This window comes from Cyprinus carpio, chromosome B22, assembly GCF_018340385.1.
Source record: "Cyprinus carpio isolate SPL01 chromosome B22, ASM1834038v1, whole genome shotgun sequence".
NCBI classification, from domain to species: Eukaryota; Metazoa; Chordata; class Actinopteri; order Cypriniformes; family Cyprinidae; genus Cyprinus; species Cyprinus carpio.
Window position 1 is genome coordinate 26,855,281 of NC_056618.1, and position 16,248 is coordinate 26,871,528.

General features: G+C 38.5%; 1 protein-coding gene across 1 annotated transcript; it reads left to right on the top strand.

Annotated features, from left to right (window-relative positions):
• Positions 1–1,447: 1,447 nt before the first annotated feature.
• b3galt2 (UDP-Gal:betaGlcNAc beta 1,3-galactosyltransferase, polypeptide 2) lies at positions 1,448–10,659 on the top strand. Its single transcript, XM_042748745.1, has 2 exons — positions 1,448–2,182; positions 6,258–10,659. The coding sequence occupies exon 2, from the start codon at positions 6,518–6,520 to the stop codon at positions 7,829–7,831; it is 1,314 nt and encodes a 437-aa protein (XP_042604679.1). The 5' UTR covers positions 1,448–2,182; positions 6,258–6,517; the 3' UTR covers positions 7,832–10,659.
• The last annotated feature ends 5,589 nt before the right edge of the window (positions 10,660–16,248 follow it).

The following is a 16,248-nucleotide window of genomic DNA, read 5'->3' on the forward strand; positions in this document are numbered from 1 at the left end:
AAGGAGTTGAGGTACGATACCGAACAAAGAACTCAGAACTGGGAACACTTTAAATGCACAAGACATGACAAGAAACACCTGGAACTTATGAGGGAAAACAGCTGGAAACAAATGGGAAACAATCAGGGAGCAGGAACAGGAAAACCAAATAACGGCATGGAAACACATGGGGAGAAGAACACACACAAAACACTGAACAGAGTCTGACTTTCCTTTAATGTGCAGGCTTCTGATCTTTAAGTCAATCAATCTTTCCAGAATCACCTCTTTCTCACTAATATGCTCACGCTGGTCAGGTACCTGAGCTAATGGCTCCCAAAGTACTTCTGTCAATGAGAAGGCTTCTATTAATTATTCAGTCTCACTATGGCTCTGAAACCACAGTGAGACCTTACGTGGTATTCACAACAGTCTGCAGCCAGTGCTGACACAGGGAAAGTCAGCTTTTAGTGTTTTAGTTTTCCTCCCACAGAATGGATAATTAGAACAAGGTGAAATTAGACACCTTAGAAAATGTGAAATGTGTTGTAGGCTGATAGACAAAGGATGTGAGAACTCATCTCATTTCACAAGGCAGTGAAAGTGAAAGTGAAGTGACATGTGGCAGGAACAGAGTAACAACCTTTCGGTTATGAGTCTGACACTCCAACCATTAGGCCATAACTTCCCCCATGGGAAGGCAGTTGCCACATTGGGACAAGTTGTCCTAATTTTTAAACCATTTAATTACTATTTCTTTTAGTATAATAAGAATAATTTTGAACCATTTACATACGTAGTAATTGTTTTGTTGATTCAATTTAACTAGTATATATGCTGTTTAACATTCTTATACCATTGTGACAATTTACCCCTTATGTCAACATGCCCTGCTGCTGAGGCACGTTGTCACAATAGGTCCATGTGTGTTCAGTGAAATGAACCTTTGCCCTGAACAATAACAGTTTAAAATAGTACCTCCAAGGATTATTGCGCCAACTAAAAACTAAACCTAAAAATGTCAAGAATTTACAAATTGTGAATTCCAGACATGGAAATTCATTTACAAAATGACAATTAGGGTACATATAAGAAATATAACCAACATACTCATTGGCCCTAAAATATGTTGGCTATAAGAAATTTGTGTATGTGAGATATAGTAATCACGGACGACTAGAAAGTAATTCTAATGGAAATTCATTGGTCTAAAGATGTGGGAATCCTTCTTTTCACGACTCTAATATAATACACACTATCAATTTTCCTTGCAAATTTTTCCTCGTAAGAATAAACATGTAGTTCTGAATGGCATCAATGGAGACAGATTCTTATTGCCCCATAATGGTGTAGTTACGACATCTACCAGCAGGGGCTAAATGTTGAAGCTTAGCTACCAGCCAAACCTCGGCCCCTTGGCGAGTTAAATGCGTTCATTCACTGCGCTCGGACACAGGGAGTGAGGGTGAGGGTAGGTTTGTGAGGAGTGGGAGTGATTCTAAATGGATCACGTGGGATTCTCCCCTAAGTAGGCGGTGACGTCGCAGGGCTCAGTCAGTCAGCGGAGCGGCGTCATTTCAACAGCTGCTTTACTTTCCACTAGCCCACCCCACACATCATTTGAGGAAGAGGAGAGGCTTCGCTGCCTTCTACTGCACTTCAGGGTTGTGTTCCGTTAGACCAGGCACGAGAGGCCTTTTACAGCCGTTATTCTGGCAGGAAGAACCCGCGACAGCCACCTTACTCGTTTCGCGCCGATGTGTTTTCCCTCGTTTCTTCACTGGACATACCTCATAACGACTGCAGACGCGCGACGCGGAATGTGACCGTTGAAGTTCTTTTTTTAAAAATTCTCCGTTCCCGCCTCTAGCCGCTGTTTATATTTGTGGAGAAATTAACAGGCATTCGCTGTTTAACGGAAGAAGGAGCGAAAGTAGCGGTCTCAGTGATAGTACCACAGACAATTCACGGGAGATAAAGCCTAATGTGTGCAGCGCCAGACAACAATAGCTCCTGACAGATGGAAGGAGGGGTTTTGCTGCACGAATTCAAGATGGAAAACGAAGAAATGCGGCTAAGTTCTTGCGAGTAGCGCGAGGGGAAGTGAAGAGGTGGTTTATCGTCTCTTTCTTTGAGGGAATGATGGCGCGTGGTGCGGGTCGACAGACGGCGCGCGCATCTTTCCACTCTGTCACAGAGTGAGGTAGGTCTCATAATATATAGATTTCTCAATGTAATATTGTTTTTCCTTTGTCTAATTACTATTTGCCGTCTTTTAAGGGTAATAATCTCAGTTATAAACCCCATAATGCATACTGAGGAAGATCAGAAAGTAGTTCGAACCCAAGTTGTTTGTAAACAGTATGGACATGTTTAAAGGGCAATGCAGAGGACTTGATTCAAATGCTTCAACACTGTTCACACCAGGAGTTAATCTGTGAGCAGTGAGGCACGGGAAACACCACCGCTGCCCAGTGAGAGGGACTTTTGCAAGCTGACCACAACCCACCGCTCACTACTCTACTCGAAATCACTAAAAGAAACGGTCGGACTTTGCCCGCATGTTCTCAAATTATTTACTGCCGTGTTTCTTCCAGTTACCCAAGTAATAAAAACACTGGGAGCGAAATACAAATAGTAACAGGAAGAATTAATGTAAGGCCTTTTTAGTAAAATCAATGCATCAGATATGTTGCAGTTCATTAAAAGGACTGTAACATTGTTCAGCACCGACGCCAGCAGATTGTGACAGTAATGTGCCTGAATCAACAAACCTATTTGCTCTCATGGGAGATGAGACGTCACATTAGTCACATAAGCCATATTGACATTAAAAAAAAAACCACTTGAAACAACTGCTAAAGTATGCAGGGGCCAAGATGTATGCTGGCAAGCTTCACGTATCTCGTACAAATTATTCCACCAGGTGTGTGTGTTTAATTTGGCCACAGTTCTCTTTTAGCAGAACTGGGAGGGTAGTATTCATCTCAGTCCAAGTTATGGATGACAGATGCTCTGAGAATAAAATGCTTTGAGATGCATCCTCACGGTATGTGATTCACTAAACTCACCTTTCCAAGGAACATTCACAAACTTCTGAATGAGGTTTTTAAAGACCCTGGCATTTGAGTAATGAATGCAATTATATGTCAAGCACGACCCGAACGTGTCCCAGTAAGGGCCATATTACCAGGTTAAAGCAAACATTAAAATGTGGTGTCATAACTAGTACATATATAAACACAACCATCAAAGATATGAACAGTGACCATGCAAATGCAGAACCCATGATGAGTGTTTTCACATGGGATGCTCAATGTCAAATGAATCATTCCATCTGGGAGAATCACTAGCACATATGGAGATTTATTGAATCTGGTGCACATTTGTTGTGATTGTTCATTGCATTTATTGCCCTCTGTATATTTATTTTTTAAATGCCATCCAGAATTTTTTTATTCACTTATTTGTTGTCTTGGCCATTTTTGTTATTGTTAAAAGGTGTATGTTCAGATTAAAATGCATTAACCTAAACTTATCTTACAAAAACATTATTATACATGCAAATTATTCATAACATTAGGCTAACGAATAGGTGTCATTGCAAATGCATGTCCTTTTTAGAGAGACATGATACCTTTCACTTATTAAATTGAAACCGGCATTTACATGGATAGTCAGTAGAAACATCTCAACAATGCATTGGTTATGGAAAAAAATGTTTTTCAAAAAACCTGTGGCATCATATTAAGTTTGTTTGCAGGTGCTTTCTATCAGAAGTCTAATAGCCTCATTTTGCTCTTCTAATTGCTGACCGCTGTGGCCACATCGCGCTCCTAATTTCCGTAACTGTATGAAACGAAAACTGGGGTAGCTGGAAACTAAAATAAAAAGCAGATGATTTTCTGAATTCCTCTCTGTCGTTAACATACATAAATATTTATTATTTCTCTTGTTCCTCCAAACAAGCATGTTTGTGACTTTGGCAAAAACAAAAACACCTAGCACCCGAGTGAGTGCAGTATGTAGCGTTCTCTAGTGATGCTCTCATTACAGGATATCAAATGGATGACAAAGGAAACCTTTGGAGCATTTCATTCGCTCTGTTCTGAAGTGTGTTAACCTTTAAAGTAAAGCCAGGCTTAGCCTCTTTCCATCTTACTGTAATTGCCCACGCTGGGTGACCACATTTGGTTGAAAAGGTTATCATCCTGTGATCCAGCTGTTGCAACAAAACAGGAAACGATCCACAGAGAAACATTTAGTAAGCAGGTGGAAGAATAGCACATGGCACTTGCAAAATAGGCATGAAATAGGTCGTAGAATTCTTTTACAACAGTATGTCAATGAAAGAAGTCTAAAGGTCACACTAAATTTTAATTGAGCTATGGTTTATGTCTTAGGTTGTATGAAGTTTGCACATTTTTGCAACCCTGTTACCAATATTTGGGACATGCATAAATACAGTTTTAAACCCTATTTTTTGTGGTTTTGTTTTTAACCAGTAAATATTACATTACACAAATTATACAGTACCATTGAAATGTTTGGAGTCAGTAAGAATTTTTTAAAAAGAAATTAATACTTTCATTCAACGAGGATGCATTAAATTTGCCAACAGTAACAGTTTAGACATTTGTAATGTTACAAAATATTTCTGTTTCAAATTTGGATCCTTATAATCATAAAACAATCCTGGAGAATTCTTACTATAAAATATTAAGCAGCACAGCTAATAAAAGACTAATAATAATAAGTATTTCTTGAGCACCAAATCAGCATATTATAATGATTTCTGAAAGATCACTAAAGATTGGAGTAATGATGCTGAAAATGTAGCTTGGTCATTGCATGAATAAATTACATTTTAAACTATATTAAAATAGAAAACAGTAATTTTAAATTGTAATGATGTTTCACAATATTACTGATTTTACTATATTTTTCATCAAATAAATGCAGCCTTTGTGTGCATAAAAGTCTTATGAAACTTAACCCCAAACTTTTCAACCAGATCTATATTATTTAATATAATCTAAATGAAGGCATATACGTACATGTTCCATAAATGTTAAAAAGTGTGTGTGTGTGTGTGTGTGTGTGTGTGTGTGTCTGTGTGTGTGTGTGTGTGTGTGCATATATTAGCAAATTCTATGCTGCTATCGACATTCAATTTATAATTCCAAAAATTCTTATTATTTTATAGTTCTCTGTATGAAAACTATTGACTCATTTGAAGTGTAGAAATATTGATGTTTTTAAAATAAGTTGTTTAACAGGGTTGAATGGGTGATCTTGATGAATGCAGTCAACACTGCATTTATATAAGAAAATGGAATAAGATAATAAATGATAATAATTAGAAAAATAATTAATAGATATTTTTTATTTAAAATGACCTATTTGTCATAGTATGTTAATGTTGGCTACTAGTTTATGAAATGTTGTATGGTTCTGAGAATAACAACAAAAAATGCTTTTAAAAAATAGGACACCAATTTGTGCTGTATTGTCATAGAACATTTATAAGCATTCCCTCTTCTGATGCTCTCAAAACAAGCCCGAACAAAACATGACTTTCAAAAACAAGACCCCTGCCTTACCTTTGTAATAATTTCTCTTCTATTTTTAGATCGCCATTACTGGGAGGAGGTTCTTGAATCTAATATCCTACAGTGTGAGAAAGCAACGGTTAAGAGAGAAAATTGCTGGCAGGGAGGACTTTCCCTCTGGTGCAGTGTTGATAAGTTTAAGGTGGAGGGTGAATAAGGGGTGAGGGCTGTTATCACTCGCTGCTTCTGGCTGCGGATCCTGCAACACTGCTTGCTGGAGCCTGAAAATTCATTTTGACGGATGCTTCCCCTCTCTGGCTGTTAGAGTGCATCTGGGTGGGGAGGTGGCTTAGAGGGCCTCTGAGGCAGCAGTGTTCTCACTGAATGCCATGTTGTGCAAACCTTCAATTTAAACTCTCACGCAGGGCAGTAAAGGTTAGCCCATGATATGCAGAGACCCCCGTTAGCAATCTCCCCCACAGTGGTGACATATACCGCAAATGCAGAAGACTGGAAAATCATAATGTTAGTGGTGTAGAGAGAAGATTTATGCTGTCGTAAACCTTGGTTGTTTCGAAAATCAATGAATTTGCAGGTGATGCCATTGCCACCATTACTTCTACTGTAGCAGTACACAGCTCATGAATATAATTTAAGATCTTCTGCTATCCATTGTACTGAGACACTCCTCAGTATTACTCATTGTTTTTCTCTCCTCATTCTTAGAGCACAGATACATCAGTCTGAGGAAGCAGTCGTCCTTCAGAAGGGAACTGCCCCAAAGCATGACCGTCTGTCACTGGGGAGGGCCAGGGAAACGCATTCCTGCAACTCTCATGAACAGTTTGTCATCCCCCTCGTAGGTCCACCTGCGGCCCTGAACACACCCATCTGCCAGCTCAGATAACCCTCAGGCTGTTTGCAACACATGTTTGATGTGATTGGTTGTGACCGCCGCGCTTTGCTAAGCAGTCCCACTCTACATCATGCAGTGGCGTCGGCGACACTGCTGCCCCATCAAGATGACCTGGAATGTCAAGCGGTCACTCTTCCGCACACATGTAGCAGGCCTTCTCTCGCTGGCCTCAATCTTCGCCCTCTTTCTCATCTACTGTCACCAGGATTTGCTGCAGGGTCGGAGTTGGTTGAGAGACAACCCCTTGGTTTACACCATGCGGGGTTTGCGCCCCCACAAGGAGCGTGCGAAGGGAAACCAAAGCTCACTGCGTAGCCTCTGGAAAGACAATGGTTATGTGCTCCCCAAACCATCTGTTAACTTCAATTTCAGTTCTCACCAGGCTGAGATAACTGCCCGGGGGATTGTGGGGTTGGAGATCTCGTCGAGCGGGAACAACTCTAGCACTAACGGCAACACCAAGAGCTTGCACAGGGAAATGGGAGTGGGAGGGCGTCTGGCAGCCCAGCCTTATCACTGGCTGCTTAATGAGCCCTACAAGTGCAACGAAAGCAGTCCCTTCCTGGTTTTGCTAATTGCTGCCGAGCCAAGGCAGTTGGAGGCAAGGAATGCCATTAGACAGACCTGGGGCAATGAGAGCTTGGCCTTGGGTTATGGGTTTGTGCGGCTCTTTCTGTTGGGAAGGATACAGAATGCGTATCCCCAGAGCTCCATTGAGGAGGAGAGCTTGCAGTACCATGACATCATTCAGCAGGACTTCTTGGACACCTATTACAACCTTACCATCAAGACCCTAATGGGCATGAGCTGGGTTGCTCGCTATTGCCCGCACGCTCATTATGTCATGAAGACGGACAGTGACATGTTTGTCAACACAGAATATCTCATCCAAAAGCTGCTAAAGCCAAACATGGCACCTCGACAGAATTACTTCACAGGCTACCTAATGAGAGGCTACGCTCCTAACCGCAACAAGGACAGTAAGTGGTACATGCCACCAGAGCTGTATTCCAGCGAGAGATATCCTATCTTTTGCTCTGGGACAGGCTATGTGTTCTCGGGGGACATGGCGGCGAAAATCTACAATGCCTCGTTGAGCATTCGTCGCCTTCACCTCGAGGATGTGTATGTAGGAATCTGCCTGGCCAAACTGCGGATCGACCCAGTGCCACCACCAAATGAGTTTCTCTTCAACCACTGGAGAGTGTCATACTCCAGCTGCAAATACAGTCACCTGATCACCTCTCACCAGTTCCAGCCCAACGAACTCATTAAATACTGGAGTCACTTGCAAAGCAACAAGCACAATCCTTGCCTTAACATGGCGAAGGATAAGAGCGGGCGACTGCGCCATAGGAAGTTACAGTGGGAAGGTCTTCGGTGATTAGCCAGGGCTCAGGGTGCAGTAGTGTTACCACAGCATGTGCAAAATTCAGCAGTTTATGAGGTAGGGAACAGCACAGTGTTTTTGGTATTGTGAATCAAAACTATTTTTTTTATTTCAGAGAAATGTTATGTATTGTAATCCTGTCTTTTTAAAGGGAAGTGAGAGACATCTATGTGTGCGATATCTAGCATGCACAACAATAACCATCCAATGGCGATACCGCCATTTTCAGGTGCCAATTAGTCGAGACATATTAAGAGGTTGCCGAACTTCATCTTCAAGCTAACGATTGAGTGGTATTACTAAGGGCCAATTTTTTCGAGATCCTCAGTTTCTGTAAACAAAAGAAGAAAAAATCGGGAATATCATATGGTGGTGTATCTTTACTGTGACATATTTGATTCTCAATGATGTCCAACCCTGACATTATGAGATGATGTTGATTTTTCTATCTACCTACAACCTGCAAATGGTTTACAGTTACCAAACCAAATTAAAAACAGTATGTGTTAAAGAAAATATATGGAATTTAATTGCATCATAGATGTCAGATATTATTAAAATAATATTTTTCAAAGCTTTACAATGACTAAATATACAGGTCTGCCCTTGATTAGGGCAAGTTAAAACTATTTATTAAATGTATTTCTTAAGCACATTGTCTCAGAGGTGTGGTCTCTTACAGTGTTGTTCAAATTATGTGACATTATCCAAATACTATGTTACTCAGCCTGAACAGAAACCCTGTTTTACAATGTAATTATTTAGATCCGAACACATTTCGCTAAACAAATTCAATAAAATTGTCATAACCCATAAACAGACAATGAAAAACATGGAGTTGAAAGCATTTTTGGCTACCTCAGTGACCCCCAGGAAATTGTCAGTGGTATAAATCTTGACAGGAAACTGTAGATTTTATCAAATAAACATTATTGCAAATAATTCAATTCTAATTTACTTTTACAGACAGTTTGCCATTCATTTGCAAAACTAAAAAATGTCTAAGTTGTCAAAATCTGCATAATTTATGCAAATTTCAAAACATCATTATGTACTCATTAAATTAAAATGAGACTTAAAAAAATCCCAGAATCAGTCCCCAGATGGAACTGAAGACTAATGCGTTAATGATAAAGTAGATAGTGTTGCTCTGGGTCAAAATATATAATTAGTGGGGGGCTTCACAACACATTAGCTGAGAGTAATCCAATTAAATTGATGCTGGCAACATTTGAAGGGTTTATTTATCATTTTCATTACTCATTTGTCAGTCTAATTTTAATTAAACACATATTCGAGTGACTACGATAAGTGCTAGATGCAGAATTTGTGCATCAATTTCCGGTGACTTGGAAGACATTTCAATGTACCCTTCTCACAAATCATAAGCACTTGAGTTTCACAATATAACAATTATTGTGATATAAACGAGTCCCTTCATTTCCAGACCTTTACTTGTTGGAAAAACTTCAGTTATTATTAAAAACAGACTTTGACAGCGGAAACAGTAACTGTTTTAAAGATAAAAGATGAATCTTTACTTCAGAGTAAGAATGGAACAATTTACTTGTAGACTCTTATGTTTTCATGACACTTCTGTGTTATATAAAAATAGCAACAAAAACGGCAAGTGGTAAAGACTAAGAAAAACTAACAAACTTGTTTGTGAACTGTAATAACTTAAAAAAAAAATGCAGTTGTTTATCTCACAATGCAGTCATTGTTTTACCATTTAAAGCAGATAATTTGATGAGTTATATAGACCTGAGTTTCACAATATTGTGGCACAGTAAGTTCATTTCCAGGCCTATACTTGTGTTTGGACAGTTTGCTTCCACCTCCACCCAGAAATACTAAAAAAAGACTTTGACAGTGGAAACCATTGAAGATAAAAAGTGGAACTTTACTCTAGAATAGAAATGGAATAATTTTACTTGCAAGCTCTTGAGATTTCACAACACTTCTTCCTAATGTAAGTACAGTACCAAAAATAAGAAGTGATAAGGACTAGCAAACTTGTTTATGAACTGCAGTAACATAAGAATTTTGGTGCAGTCGTTAATCTATTGAAATATTTTCTACACAGCTTATTTTAAGCATCATATGGACTATAAATAAATCACTATATTTAAATGTTACAGTGCAACACTCAAAATGTGCAAACTGTCCTAAGCATCAGGAGATTTCCAGGAACTCATTGCTTTAGACCCTAAAACCATCTGTTAGAAATTACATTCTAACACAAGTCAATTCACAAAGCAACTAGCAATTCCAGTGCATTGCAATCCATTAAATACTCATCTGTTGTTAAGCATTTATCTTCCTCAATTAATAGGAATCAAAGTTATGGCCAAGGGCGAGAGAATATAACAAATAGAAGCAGCTTTCATTCCATCGCGCCACGGATTGCAGTGCAATCACAAAGAAAGATTAGCACACTTCATCCACAACACTTTGTCCCACTGATTTACCAGAGAGAGAGAAACCAAGAAAAAAAATAACTGGGGGCGAGTGATGAATGAACAGGAAAGAGGCTGTGACTGATCAGTATTGAAAACCTGTGCTGCTCTTAATGTGTGAAAAGTGAACCCGGCAAAAGAACTCTGATGTCCACCATGATGGAGTGGGTCGCCGAAAGCACGGACCCAGACACGTGTTTCCAGAAATATAGCAAGTACCAGAGTATGATGAATGTCCCAATAGCACCAAAAGCCTATAGCACAGCAATGAGATTGAAGAAGAAAATTCTCGCTGAATCAGTAGGGTGTAATTTTGCTTGTTCATGTTTTGATATGTAAACATATAAAACAAATTCAATCAAATTATGCAAGTGTTGTCAATATTTTAATATCTAAATCAGTTTTATCAGTGTTTTCTTTTTAGGTATGGTAATTCCTGAGATGGTGCCTTTCATGTTGAAACAGGTGAGGAATTCGGGATCACTGTTGGGACATGTACAACACAGCGCTTAAACTCTCCTTTGTACTCATTGAAAGGATATTCCTTCATTCAGATGAATGCAATCAGAGTGATATTTAAAAAAAAAAATGGCCTGGCTCTTCCAAGCTTTAAAATGGCAGTGAATGGGGGTTGGGATTTTGACGCCCAAAAAAGTGCATTCATTCATCATAAAAGTACTCCACACAGCTCTGTTTGTATAAGAAACATATCCATATTTACAAGTTTATAAACTGTAATCTCTAGCTTCCCCTAACTGTCGTACAAGCATTCATGAATGAGTGCCATTTCAATTACGTCCTACGTCATCCGCTGTAATGCTACTCTCTCATAAATTCACATATACAACAGAAGCAAGAGATTACATTTAAAAAAATAAATGAATTAAAATATGGATATTTTTCTTAAACAAACACTTCACTTCAGAAGGAATTTATTAACCCCCCGGAGCCATGTAGAGCACTTTTTACGATGGATGAATGCACTTTTTTGGGTTTCAAAATCTCGACTCCCATTCACTGCCATTATAAATCATGGAAGAGCCAGGAATTTTTTTTTTTAATATAACTCAAATTGTATTCGCATAAAAAAGAAAGTCATTTACACCTAGGATAGCTAGAGAGGGGGTAAATCGTTTTCATTTTGGGGTAAACTGTCCCTTTAAATAACCACTGTTGAATCACAGACTGGTATTTCAATAGTCAAGGTAACAAAACCTGTTGTGCGAGTATACCTTTTTAATGGAAATAACCAGAAAGCCGGATAATCTAGAGTGCTTTTTCTTTGCAAGACTACCAGACCGTGGAAAAGTTAACGTTGAAGAACGTTGTGAAGAATTTCAGTCAATTTAGCTAAACCCACTTTCCTCATTAGCTCAGACATGTTCATTCAGACAGCAAATAAAAGCCACGAATATTGAATATAAACCTGTGAATACTACATCGGAGTCAATTACATGATGTTCTTTTGTCCATATTTAATAGTTTATTAAAAAATTCATTAAAATGCAATTGGTGCATACAGTGACTTGAATAAGCTTTTTCTATGATGAGCATGTTTTTCATTTCTGAATGAATATTGAAGAATAAAAGTGTCATAAAAAAAATTAATTCTTAAAAAAAGAAAGACTGATGACGAAAAGAAACTGAACTTTTCTCCTTTTTCTTTTCTTTATAATGGACACTCTTATTTCCCATTGACTCTCTCATTATGATGAATAACCTACAATAGAACGCAGCAATGCAGGATTACTTTTGTGCAAAACAAATCCAATTCTACTCCATCCTGGACCCAATAAAAAAAACATTTCCTTGTGGATGTTTGCCAAAGTAGAACTGTAGTGAGGAAACATAGCCCTACACCAGCACTTAAGACTTATCTCCTTTAAGGAGCACAACACTGCACAATTTCTCTGACCAGTAATGGCTATGTTTTCCGGGAGATGTCCAAATGGAAAAATCAATGTGTTGATCTGTTTTGAGGTGTAGAAGCTGAGAAGGACTCGCTTTCATGATAGCAACACTGCTATAAAAGGCTCTTGAAAAAGCTGATGAGGAACAGACCCCAATGCTATTTTTGACCACATAGCAAGCGGCAACAAAGGCCCATCCTTTATAACCCTCATACCCCTGTATCTGTTAAAACACACCACAAACAAGCTTTAGATCCAACATAATAGCCTCCAGTGGCCATTTGTTACTTCTGGCTAAATGACTTGTTGCTTCGAAGCATCATTCACACTATGTGAACCCTTTGTAACCCAATGACAAGCTCACACTGATTTCATTTATTTGTTTTTCATCAAATGTCAACAACAACTGATGGCTGACATTTGTTGTAAATATTCCAAACATTGGCTTTCTTCCACAATGTCCTGATTCTGGCAGCAGATAGACAGGGTGATGGAGTACAACTGATTATCATGGACGATGTGTTATCAAAACCAAACACGCAAGAGATCTTCATCAACAGAACATTATTTACAATTAGCACAATTAATGGGTGCATATCTTTGTGTAATTTCTCATATCCTTCAGTCCAAAGCAATTTTACTCAAGATATTAAATGATAATAGCTGTAAAATGAGATTATATAGCATGTTTTAATAGAAAATCCATTAGAAAATGGACATTTAACTTTATGTTTTTATGTGTGAAAAAAATCCATATTGCATCATGAAAAGGCATACTAGTATATTTCACACTCAGTTGTTAATTATTCATAAAAACTGAATATTCATAAATATTGAATAAATATTAATATGAGTCTGACCTTGAATGTCACATGCATTTTTATTGAACACTGTTGGTTATGCAATAACAAATATCTTGAAAATGAACCTCGGTTGAATAAAAACCTGACAGATCTCCTCACATTTACAACATTAAAATCACATCACATCAGTCCATGATAAGAAATATGCTATAAAATGGTTAATTTTTCAAAGATTTTGTTGGCACAGCGGTTCAAACACTTCAAGTTCGCATGAATTTTTTATTGTGCTTTCGATTGATTTAGTGGTCCGCAGAGTCTGTGCCGAGGCGACAAACCCTGACCATTTCTGTTTACAGTGAATTCATAATTTATGACACTTAGTATTAATGTGAACTTGAGGTCACCATAATAGCTCAAACTTTCTGAGAATGCTATAAACAATCATGAAAATCCCCTCAATGTTAATGTTTTCCTATGACACAAGTTTTGATGCACTTGATTGCTCCCCTTTAAAAATTTCCAAAAGGAAGAACCACTGCTATTCTTGCCTGTCTTTTATCATATTGGAAAATCATATTCATCATCAAAAAAGGAAAATAAGCATGCTGACCCCTCAACAAATTCAAGCTGTCATCTGGAGCAAGACTTCAGGGTTGACTGCTTCCCTAGCATGTGTAACATAACCAGATAGACAGCCAGTATGACAATCCGGTATGTTGTGCAGAACTTGAGGAAGGCATCAGGGGTTCCCTTGAGGTCTGTAAAAGGCCTCTAATGTCCACAGCTTTCATTATGCACTCTAGAGGGATTTCACCTAAGCTTGTTGAGAAGTGAAAAATTTATTATTTTCTAAAGAAGGAACTAATGTAAACAAGGAATTGGTGATTGAATTGTGTGCAGTTTTGTTTATGTGGACGGTAAACTTTATTACAATGCCTTTTTTGTATATTCCCACTAGTCAGTCTATATCAATGTCCAACATACACATACATCACAGGAAACCCCTGTCACTTACAGTATGTAATATTTTTCCAGAAAATTAAAAATCTGAAATTTTAATATTAATAATATTAGTTCAATAATTCTGGGTTACATGGCTGTGATGGAAACTGAGGGACAAAAAGCATGCAAAAACATATAAATCATATTTAGTTTAAGTTCAGTCATGCACTAAATGTCATAAATTAATAAAATGTATGAATTTCTAAAGAACTACAGTACTTTCACACCTGATTAAGATAACCTGCTTGTTTGAAGAGAGGTCCATGCATGAACTGTGTTCCAATTGACATGGTCTCTACAAAAGTGTTCATTGGAAAACTGTTGAAGTTTACTTAACTTAGAACAGGAAATTGAGGACTCGAATTGAAAACCGCTGAACTACAGTAAAAAAAGGAAGTGCTTCTTGAACTGTTCGCAGTTTAGCTTTTAACGCACTTTTTGTTCCTCTTTTATTTATTTTTTTATTTTTGCATTGCCACTAGTTAGTCTAACAATGTCCTACATATACATACATCACAGGAGACTTGTGTCTTTTATTCCATTTTTTTCCCACAAGTTAAAAATCAGAAATGTAATAATAGTAATATTAGTTCAATAATTCTGGGTTAGATGGTTGTTCTGAAAATAACACAACAACTAAGGGACAGAAACATGCAAAAATATATAAATCATATTCACACAAATAAATATTTAATTGATTTATTTTCATAGATTATAAGTCACTTCTCTATGTAAAATGGCACTTTTTTATGTAAAAATGCTATCCATCCATCTTTTTGAGCAGCACTTGGCTGTTCCCTTCTCTGTGGCAGAGACTTTCCTTTCCTTCTGTTTTTCCTCAGAATCACCTTTTGTGAGGTGTTGCTGTTGCAGAAGCACTTGATTAATTTCCTCAATCTCCTCCGGATACAGTTCCACGCACAGTTAAAGAACCAATGACGAGCTTATTCCAGCCCCTTCCCATTGCTCCATCTCGCAGAACTTATTACTATGCACAGCAACCTTTGTTTTGCGAGGTCAGGCTCAAGAGGTGCAGGCAGGGTGTGAAGCTCACCATCTTTCCTCTCCATCCTCCCCTCCACTCTTGCAGATAATGTAGTCAAATGTTTGAAAAGGAAATGGCACCGGTCTTGGTTTTATGATAATTGGCCCATCTGTCATTCCATTAATAAAGCGGATCAGCTCAATGTGTTTGGAGCGAGTGCTGGTGGGAAGCGGGGCAGGGCGCATCCAGGAATGACAGGAAAAACAAATGACTTCCTCCGCTCTGCGGGTGCGGATTCTTCAAGCATGAACATGGCACGTTATATGGCGAACGCATCGGTAAGAGGCGGCTGTTTTTGAAAACATCTTGCCCTGCATTAGGAGATGATCACAATAACGGAATGAGCATTTGAAATGCGTCTGTAGTGTGAACAGCTATTCTTGGCTGTTTATCTGAAGAGCGATGTTCACGGGTGGGTGACGGCTTCAAATCTTGGAGCCAGAGGGAAGACGGTTGGGTGCAGGTAGCCTTGGGTTTCTGTTCCACCGAAGGATCCAGAGTAACTGGGCTGTTGCATTGCCATGGTAACCAACCACTGATCTGCTAAGTTGTGGTGGAGAGGAGTGGCAGTGACAGAGAAATGACAGACACATCACAGCACACAGGAGGAGAGAAAGAGTATAAGAGAGATGGATAGAGAGAATGATATATGAAATGGAGAAAGACACCTGTGGTGGACTGAGTAGGAAGAAATGGAAAATGTATGTGTGTGTGATTTATATACGTTAACTTGGCAAGTAAAGGCCTGCTCAAACCAAGAACGATAACTATATTTGCATCCACACCAGATAACGTTAATGGTCAGTTTATTAAAAGCTTGCATGCTGCAGCTATAAAGGCCACGTACACACTAAAGTTTTAGGAGTGCCAACAAAAAAAATATTTGTGTTTGTGTACGAAACAGAACTCGTAACAACTACAGCAACATTCTGACAGCTTGCACATTTGGTATACTTTATTTGTAACCAAAGTAAAATTACAGCAACCAAACACTTGACAATTTTGTGTTTGGATGGCTACTTTGCAGAGCGTGTGCTTGAAGGGTTGCCATGTCCACTTATTATAAATTATGCTTATTATGTATCTTTGGTCTTGTTGTTTGGGCTCGGCTCATAAGACGATCCAGTTTATGGAGTTAATAGAGTGGTGCGGGTATGACGTCAGAACCCGGAAGTCTAATTCGCCGCTATAG

Bases quoted from the DNA above. Each gene is read 5' to 3' on its own strand.
- b3galt2 (XM_042748745.1), top strand. From the start codon at position 6,518: ATGCAGTGGCGTCGGCGACACTGCTGCCCCATCAAGATGACCTGGAAT.